This window comes from Bos indicus, chromosome 27 (genome assembly GCF_029378745.1).
Source record: "Bos indicus isolate NIAB-ARS_2022 breed Sahiwal x Tharparkar chromosome 27, NIAB-ARS_B.indTharparkar_mat_pri_1.0, whole genome shotgun sequence".
NCBI classification, from domain to species: Eukaryota; Metazoa; Chordata; class Mammalia; order Artiodactyla; family Bovidae; genus Bos; species Bos indicus.
The window spans coordinates 35,835,085-35,850,370 of NC_091786.1; the positions used below are offsets into that span (position 1 = coordinate 35,835,085).

The 15,286-nt window shown below is 45.9% G+C and overlaps 1 protein-coding gene across 4 annotated transcripts in view; it reads right to left on the reverse strand.

Annotated features, from left to right (window-relative positions):
* ZMAT4 (zinc finger matrin-type 4) overlaps window positions 1-15,286 on the reverse strand; it is a 376,556-nt gene that overhangs the window by 227,471 nt on the left and 133,799 nt on the right. For 3 of the 4 annotated variants that reach the window (XM_070781473.1, XM_070781470.1, XM_070781471.1), the window contains exon 3: window positions 14,197-14,286. In XM_070781473.1, the coding sequence (XP_070637574.1) occupies window positions 14,197-14,286 (90 nt within the window). Of the gene's footprint in view, window positions 1-14,196; window positions 14,396-15,286 lie in introns of those variants that run through there. The other variant, XM_070781472.1, reaches the window with a different exon arrangement.

The window sequence follows — 15,286 nt, forward strand, 5'->3', positions numbered from 1 at the left end:
TCCGATTCTGAGGCAAGAAGAAAAATTTACATTTATTTCTAAAAGAACACATCAACCGAAACACAGCCCAAATGGCCGTGAGCCAGAAGGTAGTGAAGGAAACAGATTTCTTTGTTCTGCAAGAATAATATTTGGAGCATGAGGAATGTCCAGAGGTGACAAAGGAGAACCAGAATGGGGACACATGGGGTCACATAATGGGGTGATGGCAGGTGTAATTTATGGCAGGGCTGCAATGAGGTACGACTCATGAAGCCACGTGGGACAAAGCAGGGAAGGGAGGCAAGACACCCTCACTCTGATCCCTGAAGCCGAGGAAGAGATGAAGATAGATGGATTCTGACACTGAAGGAAGGAAATCTGATTAAACATGAGTGATAAAATTTTCTGGATTGAATTGGGATTTAAGAAAAAACAAACTGACATTTTGCGCGATTCTAGCATTGAAGAAGGAAATGGCAACCCATTCCAGTATTTTTTCCTGGAGAATCCCAGGGACAGAGGAGCCTGTTGGGCTGCCATCTATGGGGTCACACAGAGTCGGACACGACTGACACGACTTAGCAGCAGCAGCAGCACCAGCATGTCAACCAAGGAAATCTATCTATCGGGGGAAAAAAATTCAGACAGGGAAGATACGCTGGAGATGCAGACGCCTGAATGGAGAAGACACAGCAGAGAGGGAGAAGAGAGATGTAGACCCCAGAGACCCCCAGCTGCCACGTGCCAGTGAGTCCCCACTGTGCAGGCAGGCTCCTGTGAACCCCTGCTTAAAAAGTCAACATAGAAACTCATATTTCAGAGCTGAGGTCAGTAGGAGAGCAATTATCACAGATCCAATAGCTCTTTGGTAATCTGTGGTCACCAGGATTCTTTGAGTCAAACTACCCTAAGCAAAACTATATTTTGATTCATTTTCAAGGACCCATATGGTGTGCAAAGTCAGAGACACACACAGGAATTAGACCCATACTCTTCCATGTCTCAAGATCACCCAGTAGGCATGGACAACCTCTTTGCTCCAGAGGCAATACCAGACTGTCCTCCTGAGAAGGACATCTTGACTCTCATGTCCCATTACACTTAAGGATGAGAGAAGGTTGGCCTCTCGGGAAGGCCATCTGCCTCTGTTAGCTGCACACCGACTCCTGTTCACACAGCCTTGATTTCTGGTAAAACAGCATCAAGTCTCCAAAGCAGACAGGAGAAGGCAAGCAATGCCCAGCAGCAGAGGTTGCCAGTGAGAGGCCAACAGGGTTTGTCGGGGGACAATGGAGTCAGGATGTGTAGGCTGTGATCAGAAGCAACCGCTGAATGGACCAGCTTGTGCTGTGAGAGGACGCCCTCCAAGGACCTGCCTCTCCTTTTCTTTGGGTTTTTCCTATTTGAACATGACCCCCGTGGGACCAAGAAACGGGTCAAGATGCTTGTGGAAACTGCCCACAGCCCTAAGATTTTCTTGAATACAGCCAACTGCACAAAATATTCCTTAATAAGGCCACTTTGATAGGTATACAACCAAAGGATGATTTCAAGGAAATGTTCTAGAAGACTTTCTATACGAATGACAACTTTCTGTTAAAGCTATTTTTAAACTCATTGTTTTAAAGAAAACACCAGTGGGACAATAGCTTATTATGAAGATACGAACAATCGTTTATGCACCTCCCTCTGTGTGAGGTACTAAGGTGAATAAGTAAAGACCATGCACTTGAGAAACCTAAAACTGTGCTTTCTGGGCATTTTTAAAACATCTCTGCATTTTATCTCACTTATTTTATTTTTTTGGCCACACCACACAACACGAAGGATCTTAGTTCCTTGCCTGACCAGGGATCAAACCCACATCCCCTGCATTGGAAGCATGGAGTCTTAACCATGGTACCACCAAGAAGTACCCCCATCTCTGCATCTTAAATGAAAGAACAGGATGGACTCCCTGGGGATCACTGGACCTGGGTCCCAAGACCACATCTGAGCTATTCCCGCCTTCTAAATAACCTCAGTCCTCCAGCTGGAAGCACATTATCTAACCACTGCCAACTTCTCCATCTCCTCTGGAAGCCCTCCAATAGCTCTCTGCTGGTATCTTTCATTCAAGGCACCAGGGCTCTGATAGTGTGCTCTCCCCAGCCCCTCACTTGGTGCCTGTCTTGAACTCACTCTGCAGGCTTTTCTGGTTTTGTATATCAATGCACCAGGAGGGCACCTCTAGCCGCTGTGACTCTGTGGGCGCCCCCTCCTGGGCTGGTTCCTGAGTCGCCTCACCCTAACCATCAGAGAGAGAGAAAGGCTTGACTGAGAAGGAGTGCTAAGGACAAAGTCTCCCAGGCCCTCTCTCTTGCTGCCCCTACCCCTTGGCAGGGGGCAAATTCACTCTAGGCAACTCGGGCAGGGGGGCAGTAACCGTCCAGTTGTCTAAGATCTAAAGATGGAAGTTATTCAAAAACAATCTTACATCTCACATCCCTTATCCACGTCACCCATTTTTACCTACTTAATTGTCCCTCAGATCTATGTATTTCTCATTTTTCTCCCCTGCTGTTACCCTCATCCAAGGCCACCCTCTTTCAGTTGATAAAAGAAATGCTCACATATTGAAGTCTTGGGAAGTTATTCTGACTTGACATGAGTTAACTTGAATTGTGGGATAACAAAAACTGCCTGTCTGTGGCGATCAAACCTACAGTGTACATCTGCTTTAATTATTGAAGAAAAAGGTGCAGTGACCAGAAGTAAAGAATGTCCATGTTAAAAAGAAAGATGAAACACCTCCCTTCCTGAGACACCAATGCTGGTCTTCCTTCCATGATAAGAGTCCCCCTTTCCCAGGCACCAAGGCCATACTCACTGTGTACATGCCAATCTGGATTCTTGAAAACCTAAAGGAATGTATCCCCGACTTGCTTGATGTTCTTTGTTCTGACAAGATATAAAACTGTGCTGAAAATCATGCATCTCCAGAGCAGTTTCTCAGAATCATCTGAGAAGCCATCTTCTGGGCTATAGCCCTCAATTTGGCTCAAATAAAACTCTTTCTATTCCTATTATGGGGTTCCCCAGGTGGTATTAGTGGTAAAGTACACGCCACCCAATGCAGGAGATGTAAGAAATGTGGGTTTGATCTCTGGGTCGGGAAGATCCCCTGGAGAAGGGCACAGCAACCCACTCCAGTATTCTTGCCAGGAGAATCCCCTTGGACAGAGGAGCTGGTGGATATGGTCCACAGGGTTGCAAAGTGCTGGGCACAAGTGAGGTGACTTAGCATGCACGCTTTCCTATTGTAGATTGCTTACTGATGGTTTTCATGGACACAGGAGACAATCGGAAGTTTGATAGATGACAGTCCAAAGAAGAGGAGGCCCTTCTTTCCCCAAATCCATTCTCTACGTCTCACCACACAGCTTCTACCTCTGAGCACCAGCCATGCTGATTTTCTTGTTATAACTTATTCCTTAAATTGCTGTGACTTGTCTGAGTATAGAGGCTTTACATGTGCCCTTTCCATCTACCTAGAATTCTCTGACCTCTACTCATCTTTCAGACACAGCTCAAGCCTCATTTGTTCAGATTTCCCTGATTCCAAAGACCTCATGATTTCCCAAATTCTATATTTTTCCACTATGTTCCTTCATTTATGTATCTGTCCATTCCCCACACTATCCTGTAAACACTGCGAACAGAAACTATGTTTCATTCACTTTTAAGTTATCCACAATTAACCCAGCACCTGACTCTTGGTAGACAGCCAATCAATAGGAAAGATTAAATAAACAAAGTTGTTGTTGTTCAGTTGTTCAGTGGTGTCCTAATCTTTGCAGCCCCATAGACTGCAGCATACTAGGCTTCCCTGTCCTTCACCATCTCCTGGAGCTTGCTCAGACTCATGTCCACTGAATAGGTGATACCATCCAATCATCTCATCCTCTGTCGTCCCCTTCATCTCCCACCTTCAATCTTTCCCAGAATCAGGGTCTTTTCCAATGAGTCAGCTCTTTGCATCAGGTGGCCAAAATACTGGGGCTTCAACTTCAGCATCAGTCCTTCCAATGAATGTTCAGGATTGACTGACTTTAGGATTGATTGGTTTGATCTCTTTGCAGTCCAAGGGACTTTCAAGAGTCTTCTCCAACATCACAGTTCAAAAGAATCAATTCTTGGGTGCGCACCCTTCTTTATGTCCACTCTCATATCCGTACACACATGGATGAATAAATGAAGAATACATAGTAATTCAGAGCTCAGATCCGAGATTCAATCTGTATAGTATTCGCATCACTTACACGGTGTACAACTTTGGATAAACTACTTGACCTAAGCTTCAGCCTTCACATTCTTTTAAACTGGAGGCCATAAAGATTCCTACTTGTACTTGTAAAGTTCAAATGAAGTATCTACCATGTATTTATTAGTAAAAGGCCTGACACATAAAAAGGGCATCATAACTTGCTGGCTAAGGAGAGAATTTATCCAACGATCACAATAACAAAATTAGAGTTCAGCAGGAGGGCCACGAAGCTTGTGGTAATCAAACATCCATGACACTGCATCCATCTTCTAAAAAATTAGTTTCATAGCTGTCATTTTGGGGAATTCTTTCCTCTCCTCTGGATCAGATTCTAGACAGGAGTCATAGCTACGATACATATTTTAGTATAAATGAGTTTCAGAACCAGAGTCCCAAGCTATAGATCTAGTCTCAGGCCTAGGACGTTGTATACAGCTCAACCGTCATACTTCACATTGACATCTGTTTTTGCATTTAATCATTTGTGTGTTTGTATAATAAAAGTTTTTACTCCACTTTTGGGTACAGTTTCCTGAGAAAACATTGGTCTTTTCAGGACATATCATTGATTTGCAGTGACAAGAAAAAATACTCTAAATCAGGGCTGTCTCAGAAAACTCAGGAGTTCTGCTTACCGTAAACTGAGTTTGGTGGATAGACAGCAGAAGAAGGAAACCGTTCTCATTGTTTCTACAGTGTTACAGGCTTCACCTGGATTCCTGCAACATAACCTGCTCATACATTCCAGTCTATCTATATTGAAAGAAGCAAAGCAAAACAGCAACGGTGTTCCCGCTCAGTGGTGGGAACGATGTTTTCTATTCTGTGCAACCTTCTACCTGCTGGGCCCTGAAAAAAATGAAACTCCTGAAATAAACAGAAGACACAGGGAACTCAGCTCAGGGCTCTGTGATGACCTAGAGGGATGGGATGAGGGGAGGGGAAGCAGGTGTGTGAGAGTCCAAGAGGGAGGGGATATATGAATACATAAAAGCCTCTTGATGAAAGTGAAAGAGGAGAGTGAAAAAGTTGGCTTAAAGCTCAACATTCAGAAAATGAAGATCATGGCATCTGGTCCCATCACTTCATGGGAAATAGATGGGGAAACAATGGAAACAGTGTCAGACCTTATTTTTGGGGGCTCCAAAATCACTGCAGATGGTGACTGCAGCCATGAAATTAAAAGACGCTTACTCTTTGGAAGAAACGTTATGACCAATCTAGATACCATATTCAAAAGCAGAGACATTTCATTGCCTACAAAGGTCCATCTAGTCAAGGCTATGGTTTTTCCAGTGGTCGTGTATGGATGTGAGAGTTGGACTGTGAAGAAGGCTGAACACTGGAGAATTGATGCTTTTGAACTGTGGTGTTGGAGAAGACTCTTGAGAGTCCCTTGGACTGCCAGGAGATCCAACCAGTCCATTCTGAAGGAGATCAGCCCTGGATATTCTTTGGAAGGACTGATGCTAAAGCTGAAACTCCAAAACTTTGGCCACCTCATGCTAAGAGTTGACTAATTGGTAAAGACTCTGATGCTGGGAGGGATTGGGGGCAGGAGGAGAAGAGGACGACAGAGGATGAGATGGCTGGATGGCATCACCAACTCGATGGACATGAGTCTGAGTGAACTCCGGGAGATGGTGATGGACAGGGAGGCCTGGCATGCTGCAATTCATGGGGTCGCAAAGAGTGGGACACGACTGAGCAACTGAACTGAACTGAACTGAACTGAGAGATGATTCACTTCATTGTACAGCAGAAACTGACACAACATTGTCAAGCAATTATGTTTGCTGTTGCTTAGCTGCTCACTTGTTTCCAAACTCTTTTGCAATCCCATGTACTGTGGTCCACCAGGCTCCTCTGTCCATGGTATGTTCCAGGCAAGAATACTGGAGCGGATCGCCATTTCCTTATCCAGGGGATCTTCCCGACCCAGGGATCAAGCCTGAGTCCCCTGCATTGGCAGGCAGATTCTGTACCACTGAGCCAGCTGGGAATTATACACCAATAAAAAAAAGAAGACAAGGCAGCTTTAGAGTCTGGAATGTTCCAAAGGGATAATTCCTGTGAGTAGGGAGACTACATCCACATCCAGAGAGGTGACAACCCACCTCTTCCTTTGCCAAAAGCATGCACTTCACCCAGGGGTTAGCAGACACCTCCTGTGCAGGGCCAGAGGGTAAGTACTGTAGATTTTGTGGGACAGAGTGCCCCATTGCCACTGCTCAGTCCCTCTGCATGATGTGAAGACAGCTCTCGACAGTTTGGAGAGGACTGAGAATGCCTGGGTTCCAATAAGACTTTACTTTCGAGCATCAATATTTGAACTCCATGTAGTTTTTCATGTCACGATGTACTAATCTTCTTTTAATTTTTTCCCCCAACATTTAAAAACGTAAAACCCATTCTTAGCTTGTAGACCTTACAAAAATAAGCAGTGGCTGCATCTGGCCGGTGGCTATATTCTGACTCCTGGCTTAAGACGAGACACATACACAAATACTTAACTTGCACCCACGGATTTCCTAATTGCTCTTCAAGTCTCCCAAATGTAGACACCAGGCCTGTCCCTAACTGGGTGATGGAAGTAGTGTACTGCACGGCAGAGACCAAAGATTGGAACGCACAGATGAGGAAATTTCTAAAATTCCCTGAAAGAACAGTTTACACACACTTTACAGTTTGTCATGCAGCTGCACAAACAGGAAGCTTTTATCTGAAGCCCTCTGAGAAAGGGGCAGAGAAGCAGGCAGTGCAGTGACTGTAACCCTTGATTATAAATCTACGGCAATTACAGTTTAGAAAGTCCAAAGCAAAGCTGTAACACTAATCTGTAGCTCAGCCAGGGACAGCATCCCCACTTTTAGCTCTAAATGTGTAGCTGGCAGCCAAGACACGACATCGTTGGTAGACACATCCCTCATCGAGAAATCCCCATGAATTCAGCAGACCACTGGAGACAATGGAAAAGGTTGAGCAAGCAAATGTCAATACTATGCACAGTATGGGCTCGTATCCCTGTCCACCGTCCAATCTCCATTTGTGTCTCCACTGCCGCATTGGTTGAATACCGTCTCCCCGGTTATATCCACCTCAGACATGTGACCTTACTTGGAAATAGCATCTTTTCAGATGTAATAGATTATGATGCCTTCACAGTGGATGATCAGGCTTCCCTGGTGGCTCAGACAGTAAAGAATCCACCTGCCAATGAGGGAGACCGGGGTTCGATCCCTGGGTCAAGAAGATCCCCTGGAGAAAGAAATGGCAACCCACTCCAGTATTCTTGCCTGGAGAATCCGATGGACAGAGGAGCCTGGTGGGTTCCAGTCCATGGGGTCACAGAGTCAGACACAACTGCGCACGCCCGCGCACTGGATGACCGTGGCCTAGATCCAAAGACGGGCATCTTTATTAGAAGACAGAGACGCACACAGGGATGAAAGCCTGGTGCGACACAGTTGCAAACCAAGGACTGCCAAGGGTGGCCAGCCACCTTGCCAGGAGAGAAGCATGTACCTGATTTCCCATCAAGGCCTCCAGAGGGAGGTCCTGCCTACACCTTGATTTCAGATTTGTAGCTGTAAGAACTGTGAGAGTATATATTTCTGTGGTTGGAAGCTAACCGGTTTGTGGTCATTTGTTAACGGAAGCTGGAGGAAACAAACACAGCCACCTATTAGTACTGTGCATCTCAAGTACCTTGGAGTTTTATTTCTCTGAACACATGACTCGTGTCAAGTCCACGTTCAGAAGAGGCCTTTCCCAGACTTTTTCATTTGATCACTCACATCCAGACCCTCTAGAATCAGCTTGGGGACTTCCCTAGTGGTCCAGTGGCTAAGACTCTGTGCTTCCAATGCAGGGGGCCTGGGTTCAATCCCTCATCAGGGAACTAGATCCCACATGCCACAGCTAAGACCCAGCGCAGCCAAATAAATTTTTTTTTTTTTAAAGAATCAGCTCATTGTCACTTTCTCTGGGAAACACTGTCCTGCCAAAGTCCTGCCAAGAGATATCAGGGTCCCCTCCCTCGTGCCCAGATGCTAGTGATAAAACACACATTCACACTGAGGGTCTGGGGAAGTCCTGCTGGCTTACACATGACTTAACTTGGATTTTATGCTAGCCAGAACGGCCTGCTTATGATTATCAAATCTACATTGTACAAATGCTTTAATTATTAAAGAAAAGAGCACAGTGACCAGCAGTGAAGAATGCCCATGTTAAAAAAGAAAGATGAAATGACTTCCTTCCTAGTCAGCCAGTGCTCGTCCTCCTTCTAGGATAAGAGCCCCTTCCTAAGCACCAAGGCCACACTGACTCGCCGTGTGTGTACTGGAACAGTTTTCCTTTTGAAACCTTGAAGGAACGCATCCCTAACTTTAATGGTCTCATTTCTGACAAGACGTGGAACTGTGCCCAAAACCATGCTTCTCCCGGAGCAGTGCCTCAGGTTGTCTGAGAGGCTGTCATCCGGGCTATGGTCCTCAGTTTGGCTCAAATAAAACTCTTTTCTCTTCCTATTATAGATTGCTTATTGATTACTTTCATTGACAGTCATCTAGCCGTATGACCAGGGTAGCATCTGCTACACTTTTCAAATCATGAAAAGACGTGATCTGCATATAATGGAACCCCCGCTACGTCCTGATTCCTGTTAAGGAAAGTTCCATGTGCTTCCATCTTTACGCCCCAGCACTTAGGAGATGGTGCAGCCCCTGTCTCCAAGCAGGGCATGGTGAGCCACTTTGCAGGGGCCAGAGGGAATTCTATTGTGCTGTGTTTTATATTTCCCCAGCCTTGTCTCTGCCACTTACTGGCTGTTTGACCAGAGTCAAATGACTTCATTTCAGTTTTCTTCTCTGTGGGGAATAACACTAGCCCCTACCTTACACAGGACTTGTGAAGAGGAAACGTGTTAATGTATAAGCATTTAGGGGGGAAGCATCTGAGAAGCGCCAGTTACTATTAATACTCTCCCCTGGGGAAGCAATGCTGTCTGTCTCTTGACCCAGCAATGGCTTCCAGGCCCCCAAAGAAGCTACAATTTCAAGACATGTAGAAGAAGCCCAGGAATAGAATTTAGGGTAGCAGACAGGGTCTTTTTTTACAAATTTGGACAAGACATGGTACTTCTTTGAGCCTTATTTTCACCTTTGTAATTACGGGGTTGGAAGGGGATTACAATGAATCCTTCCAACCCAAAATCCAGGCTATTTAGGGACCTGTGAAGGCAACAGTGGAAGTTCTCAAGCTATGCCAAATATTTCAGAATGTAAGGAAAGCCATATAAATATTTAGGAGTGGGTAAGTCCAATCACACTAACCAAATGTCAAGTCTCCTCTCTCAGAAGGAATTACATGAACTCCAAGTAAAAACAGTTTACTTAATACTGACAGGCAATTTGAATTTGCAGTTAACTTATCTTTACAGAATAAAAATAAAAGTAAAACTAAATCACCTTTTAACTTCAAAGTGCTGTTTCCCAAGCAGACTTTTTTTTTTTTAAAGCATGTGATCCATGAGTGAGAAGATAATAAAAGGGCCCATTGGTGGAAAACCAAGGCTCTCAGTAGACTAGATAATCTTTAAGTCCTTTCTGGCTCGAATGCTCACGGGATTACTGAAAATTTCTCCAAGGCAATCAACTATAGCAATTTATTTCGTATTTAATTTTACTCTGTGGCCTCACAGGGAGTATGTTGTGCTCTAAAATTTCAAGGAAAAAAAAAAAAAACCAGAGGATCTAAATGAGGATTCTAAAGAGTAAAACAGGGGATTTTAAAAAGCTGGAAAAACCAGAACAAAAGGCAGAAATGAACTTAAGTTTTTAAACAACAACCAACCAAAAAGGTCAAATGACCTGGAATAGAAATGACAATGGCCCTGGGGATAATAACAGGTACTTCTGTTCCTCTGTACGTAAATAAAGTTACCAAGTATTCCCAGGAAAGGGATGGCTGCCATTACCTATCAATTTTAGGAATCGCTGTGGCCCAAGCTTCGTGTGTGGTCAGGGTTTGGAAAATCAGCAACAAGTTTTCTATTTCCAGAAGGACTCACTTTGTTGGATATTGTTCTCAATCAGTGACATCAGGATGCAAACCTCAGCCCCCGGGAGCAGGGCAGGTGGGAGGATGGGCAAGACAAGAGAGGCAAGTGGAGCGAAGTAGGACAACCTCCCCAGATCACAGGTGCTGGGGGGTGAGGATCAGCAACAACAACGCCTGCAGAAAGCACTTTGAAAACAAAGTGCTCAATGAATGAGTTTGCTCAGTTGGATCTTCTGATGAACCTGTACATGATGGGTTATTATCACGCTCCCCGTCTTACCACCCTGTGGAAAGAAACGCCAACCAGAGGAGAACAAGAAAGGCTGCTGATGCAGAGCGTGCTGTAGCCAGGGAGCCAGCCAGCCGTCACCTGCATCTGCAGGAGACGCAAAGGCAAGCAGAGACGTGGGGAAGCTTCAGAATGGAGAAAGGGTAGGTCTCACCTGTGCCCTGATGTGGGGAAAGGCAAACAGGTCACCTAAAATGGGAAGAAGCCCATGTGATGGGTCAGGGGTGCATATTTGGCTTTTTCTGGTTGGTCCTGAGTTGGAAACGGAGACAGAAGTCCGCGATGATGTCAGCTACTCATCAAGTCCTGCCATTCGGGGCTTGTCACAGGGCTGTTTTTCACTTCCTGGATTGTTACTATAGACAGTGGCCTGATGTCCTATAGACTGACTTACAGCAGGCAGGCTTCTGGGCTGGTCACTATATATCAGTAGGTTGCTCTTCTGTACTGGCTGCAGGCTGTGGGTCAGTCGTAGTTTTATATATGGTCTGTGCATTGTTGCTCAGACGAGTCTGACTCTGCAACCTGATGGACTGTGCCTGTCAGGCTCCTCTGTCCATGGGATTCTCCAGGCAAGAATACCGGAGTGAGCTGCCATTTCCTTCTCCAGGGAATCTTCCCAACCCAGGGGTGGAACCCGAGTCTCCCACATTGCAGGCAGATTCCGTACCATCTGAGCCACCAGGGAAGCCCTGTGTACGGTCTAGCCATTGTTGATTTGTATATTCAGGGTCTCAGTCCTTAGATGTGAATCTGTATCAAATGAAATTGGTTCAAATGGTTACAACATCAACTCTCAAGGCCCTGGAAAGGGGCTGGGGGAGCCTTGCACATTGCATCCAATACATTAAGATGCCTAATGGAAACGATAGTTTTCACTGCGAAATGTCCATACAGCCTGCTAAAGCATCAACCATCTCTTCTAAAGAGTAAGAACATTAAGTTGCTTTTCCTATTTACTGATTTGCTCATAGACCGGGATTATCGAGTCAGAGGAAATGACTGAATCAGCAAATCCAATGATAAAGCCAAGTTTTCAAAACCCAGCAAAGAGTTCTCAAAGGGGTCTTCAGGAAAGAACTCTTGTAAATACTTCTTGCTGTAAAATCTGACCTTCATCCCTGCTAGGAACTGACCCCAGGGTGTCTGGCAGAACCAGAGCCTGAGTGGGGTGCAGCATGGGTCTGACCAGACTGGCAAAGACTGTGTCTTCAAGGCCACCAGCAGCAGTCCCAGTGCCCCTTTCTCTTTGCCTATGAAGGGGAACAGGACACCCCACCCTCTAACATGCCAGTTTGATATACTGATTTTTTAGTAAAGTGACTTAAGAAACAGCAGGTGCAGGAAGGACACTCTGACCATCTCCTGTCCCCCTGAAAGCAGGAGATAAATCTCCCATGTGAAAGGCACCCTCCCTGTACCAGGAGGCAGAGGGACAGCCCTATCACCAGGGATACAGAATCCAGGGCCAAGAGGCCTCTATAAGCAAACCTCAGTACTTCTTCACTAATTTGCTACCCCAAGCCCAGCACCCTCTCTTTGCCCCTTCAATTCCTTATAAATTTGTCACTTCACTGTCTAAGAACATAAAAGCTGCCTGCTTTGGTCACTTTGTTGAGTCTCTTTTCTTTGGGGCTCCCACATGTATGGAATTAAATTTGTGTTTCCTCTGTTCATCTATCTTTAAGTCAGTTTAATTATTAGACCAGCCAAGGAACCTGAGAAGGAAAGGTTTTCCTCCTAAGGATCACTCCTTAGGAGCTCAGCTATGCGTGCACCACTCATGATTAGAACTTGAATGGACAGACAATAATAATCTGTGCTCCAAGAGCTTCTTATTAAGTGTCCATGAATCCCTATTGTTTCTGACTCTTAAGATTAGATGCTAAATGGCCACTGAATGAAGGGATACATCACTGAACAACTGCAAGGGGAAACAACGGAATTCTGTTCTCTCTGTTAATAGACACCTGACGGAGAGCATGACTCCAGCATGCTACAGGATTCTGAGATTACATAAAAGCTGGCTTTAGCCGACTCCCCTGTGGCTTAATAGGTTGTTTTGCTACGGATGCACCCAAGAAAACACCCGTCCACCCTCCTCACTCCCACTGCGTCCATCTGGTACCATCCATCCAATCCCAAAGACCCCAGCTCGCATGCCACCTCTGCAGTCACACGTTCCCTGGTCGCATGGCCCGGGCATGACTCATCCACCCTTTGTCTCCATGAGGCGCTGTGTACAAATGTTAACAAACAACTCCACTGTGGCACCAGAGCTCTTTTATGCAACGCTTACCTCTCTCGCTATATTTAAGTCTCTTTAAGGCAGGTCTGTGGCTTGTGTGTCTGTCTCCTTGGTGGGCAGTAAAGAAAAATCCACAGAGTCCAGGTGAGTCTGCACCTGTTACTTCATTTTGGGATGCTGAGATGTGGCTGGAAACCCCTGGCCCCGGCCAGCCCTGACGTTCTCCACCTTCAGTCACGTGGAAGGGAGGAGCCCCATTGTAACCACAGCCAAAATCCCCCCTGATCCTTACCGGTCAGCTTCCTGACCCCTAATTAGGCAAAACTACCCACCCCGGGCCTCACTCATTAGGGCTGTAACCAGTCACCCCATGAAAACCACACCTTTCTCTCTCTCCCGTTTCTCTCTCTCTCTGTCTCTCCTGTGAAGAACAAATGAGTGCAGGTTTTGCCCAGTCTCTTCAATGATTATGTATTAATTTTTAATAAGAAAAGAAGACTGGCATCGATATGGCAGCAGAAAAAAAAAAAGCAGGATCACAATCACAGTGAGAGGTTGGGATGTGAATTCTTCACCCGCAGCCTCTTGGCCCTCAGAGGGTGAGGCGTTTCTGTGTTTAATCCGCAGTTGGTATCATGGAGGACCTCTGCCATGGATGGGTAAGAACATTCTACTCGGCAGGAAAAGGGCCCCCCGCAGGGAGGAGGGGGTGCTCCTCTCAGCAGTCTTGGCCTCGGCCTGGCTAAGGGAAACCCTTTGCTCTGACTTTAAACCCTCAAAGCGACTGCCTAATTGTTATTTGTCTTCCTAAGTAAACATTCCCTCAGAGAAAGGTAACACTGATCAAAACCCTGAATATTTTTATTTGCAAGATATGTACACAGTTTTCATTATAAGTGAACAAACTGGCGCTCTGTTTCACACACCAAAGGAAACATACATTATGTAGAAAGCAAGGCTCCGATATTTCTGACAGGTTTGCCCTTAGGTCATGCCTTCTCCAGGCGCCCGCCTCCCCTCACCCAGCCTCTGACGGTCTCAGCCCCTCCGTTTGTTCTTTCTTTGCAAGGTCCAAGCACAAAATCATCAAAAAGTCTCCCAGCCCTGTATCCTGCAAGATCTGGCAGGAAGAAAAAAAAAAGGAAAAGACTTGCTTATATGTTATATTTTCTGTCATAGTTAATGAGAACGATTTCAACTCACTTAGCTTTCCCGCTAGGCTGGACATAACTGGAATTCCCAGACCTGCAAAGTTTCTCGCCGACAGAACAAACTGTCCAAGGATATCGCGTGGTGTCAGATACTCACGTTTTCTGATCGGAGCCTCTTGGCTGGACACCCACCATCCCTGGGGTGAAGCATGTAATACAGTCGGACTTTGCTGGCATGTTTTCGACTCTGGGAAGGAAAAGCAGAAGCAGATACTATGAAAGAGAAGGCATTGAGAATCCTTGGACACATCGGCAGTGACTGCCAATGCCCAGAAGGAATCTCCTCAGAAAATGTGAAGGTCTATACCAAGGTCACGGTGAGAGGCCTTGCACCAAGGCCCCGGATGGAGAGGCCAGAACCAAGGTCATCTCTGAAACTGACTGAGCCCGGCTGTGAAAGTGTTAGTTGCTCAGTCACGTCCAACTCTTTCTTTCCTTCTCCAGGGGATCTCCCCAACCCAGGGACCGAACTCAGGTCTCCTGCATTGCAGGCAGATTCTTTACCTTCTGAGCCATCAGGGAAGTCCATTTAACTGTTGCCAAAAGCCCCCCTGATCCTTATCTAGGTCAGCTCCCTGACCCCTAATTAGGCAAATACGCCCACCCTGGTACTCACCCTATAATGCTCTAACCCAACACCTAATGCCACCCTTCAACAGGAATTTTCTTTGTCTTCAGGCGATAAACATTGGCTACTAATTCATGCAAAGTGTTGATTCTCCCTAGTCTGTCAGGAGGTCAGCCCGCTGTGCTCACAGCGCCTTCATCCTCAGCCCCCTACTCTTGATAATTACTCCCTTCTGAAATTCTCTGTGTCTGGAAATTCTTTTCCAACCCACGTTTGGACTGCCACGACAGAAAATACTGGAGCACGTTCATGTGGGTCCCTTGGGATGACGTGTCAGATAGGTGAAGTGACTTGCCCAACGTCATCAAGACAATGTAATTTCAGGATTAAAAAGCAGTTAGGGAAGAAAGGTGCAACCACTGGGATCTTTTAGCCTGGAGTGAATCCTGTTCAACTGTCTGCAAAGGTAAGAATAGGTCAGCAGAGGGAATGATACAAGGATCAGCTAGGAAGAAGAGCCCAGTTCCCTACCTTAGTGAAAGTGAAAGTGAAGCCGTTCAGTTGTGTCCGACTCTTAGCGACCCCGTCCTGCCCTAAATAGCTGGGGACCACACTGCCG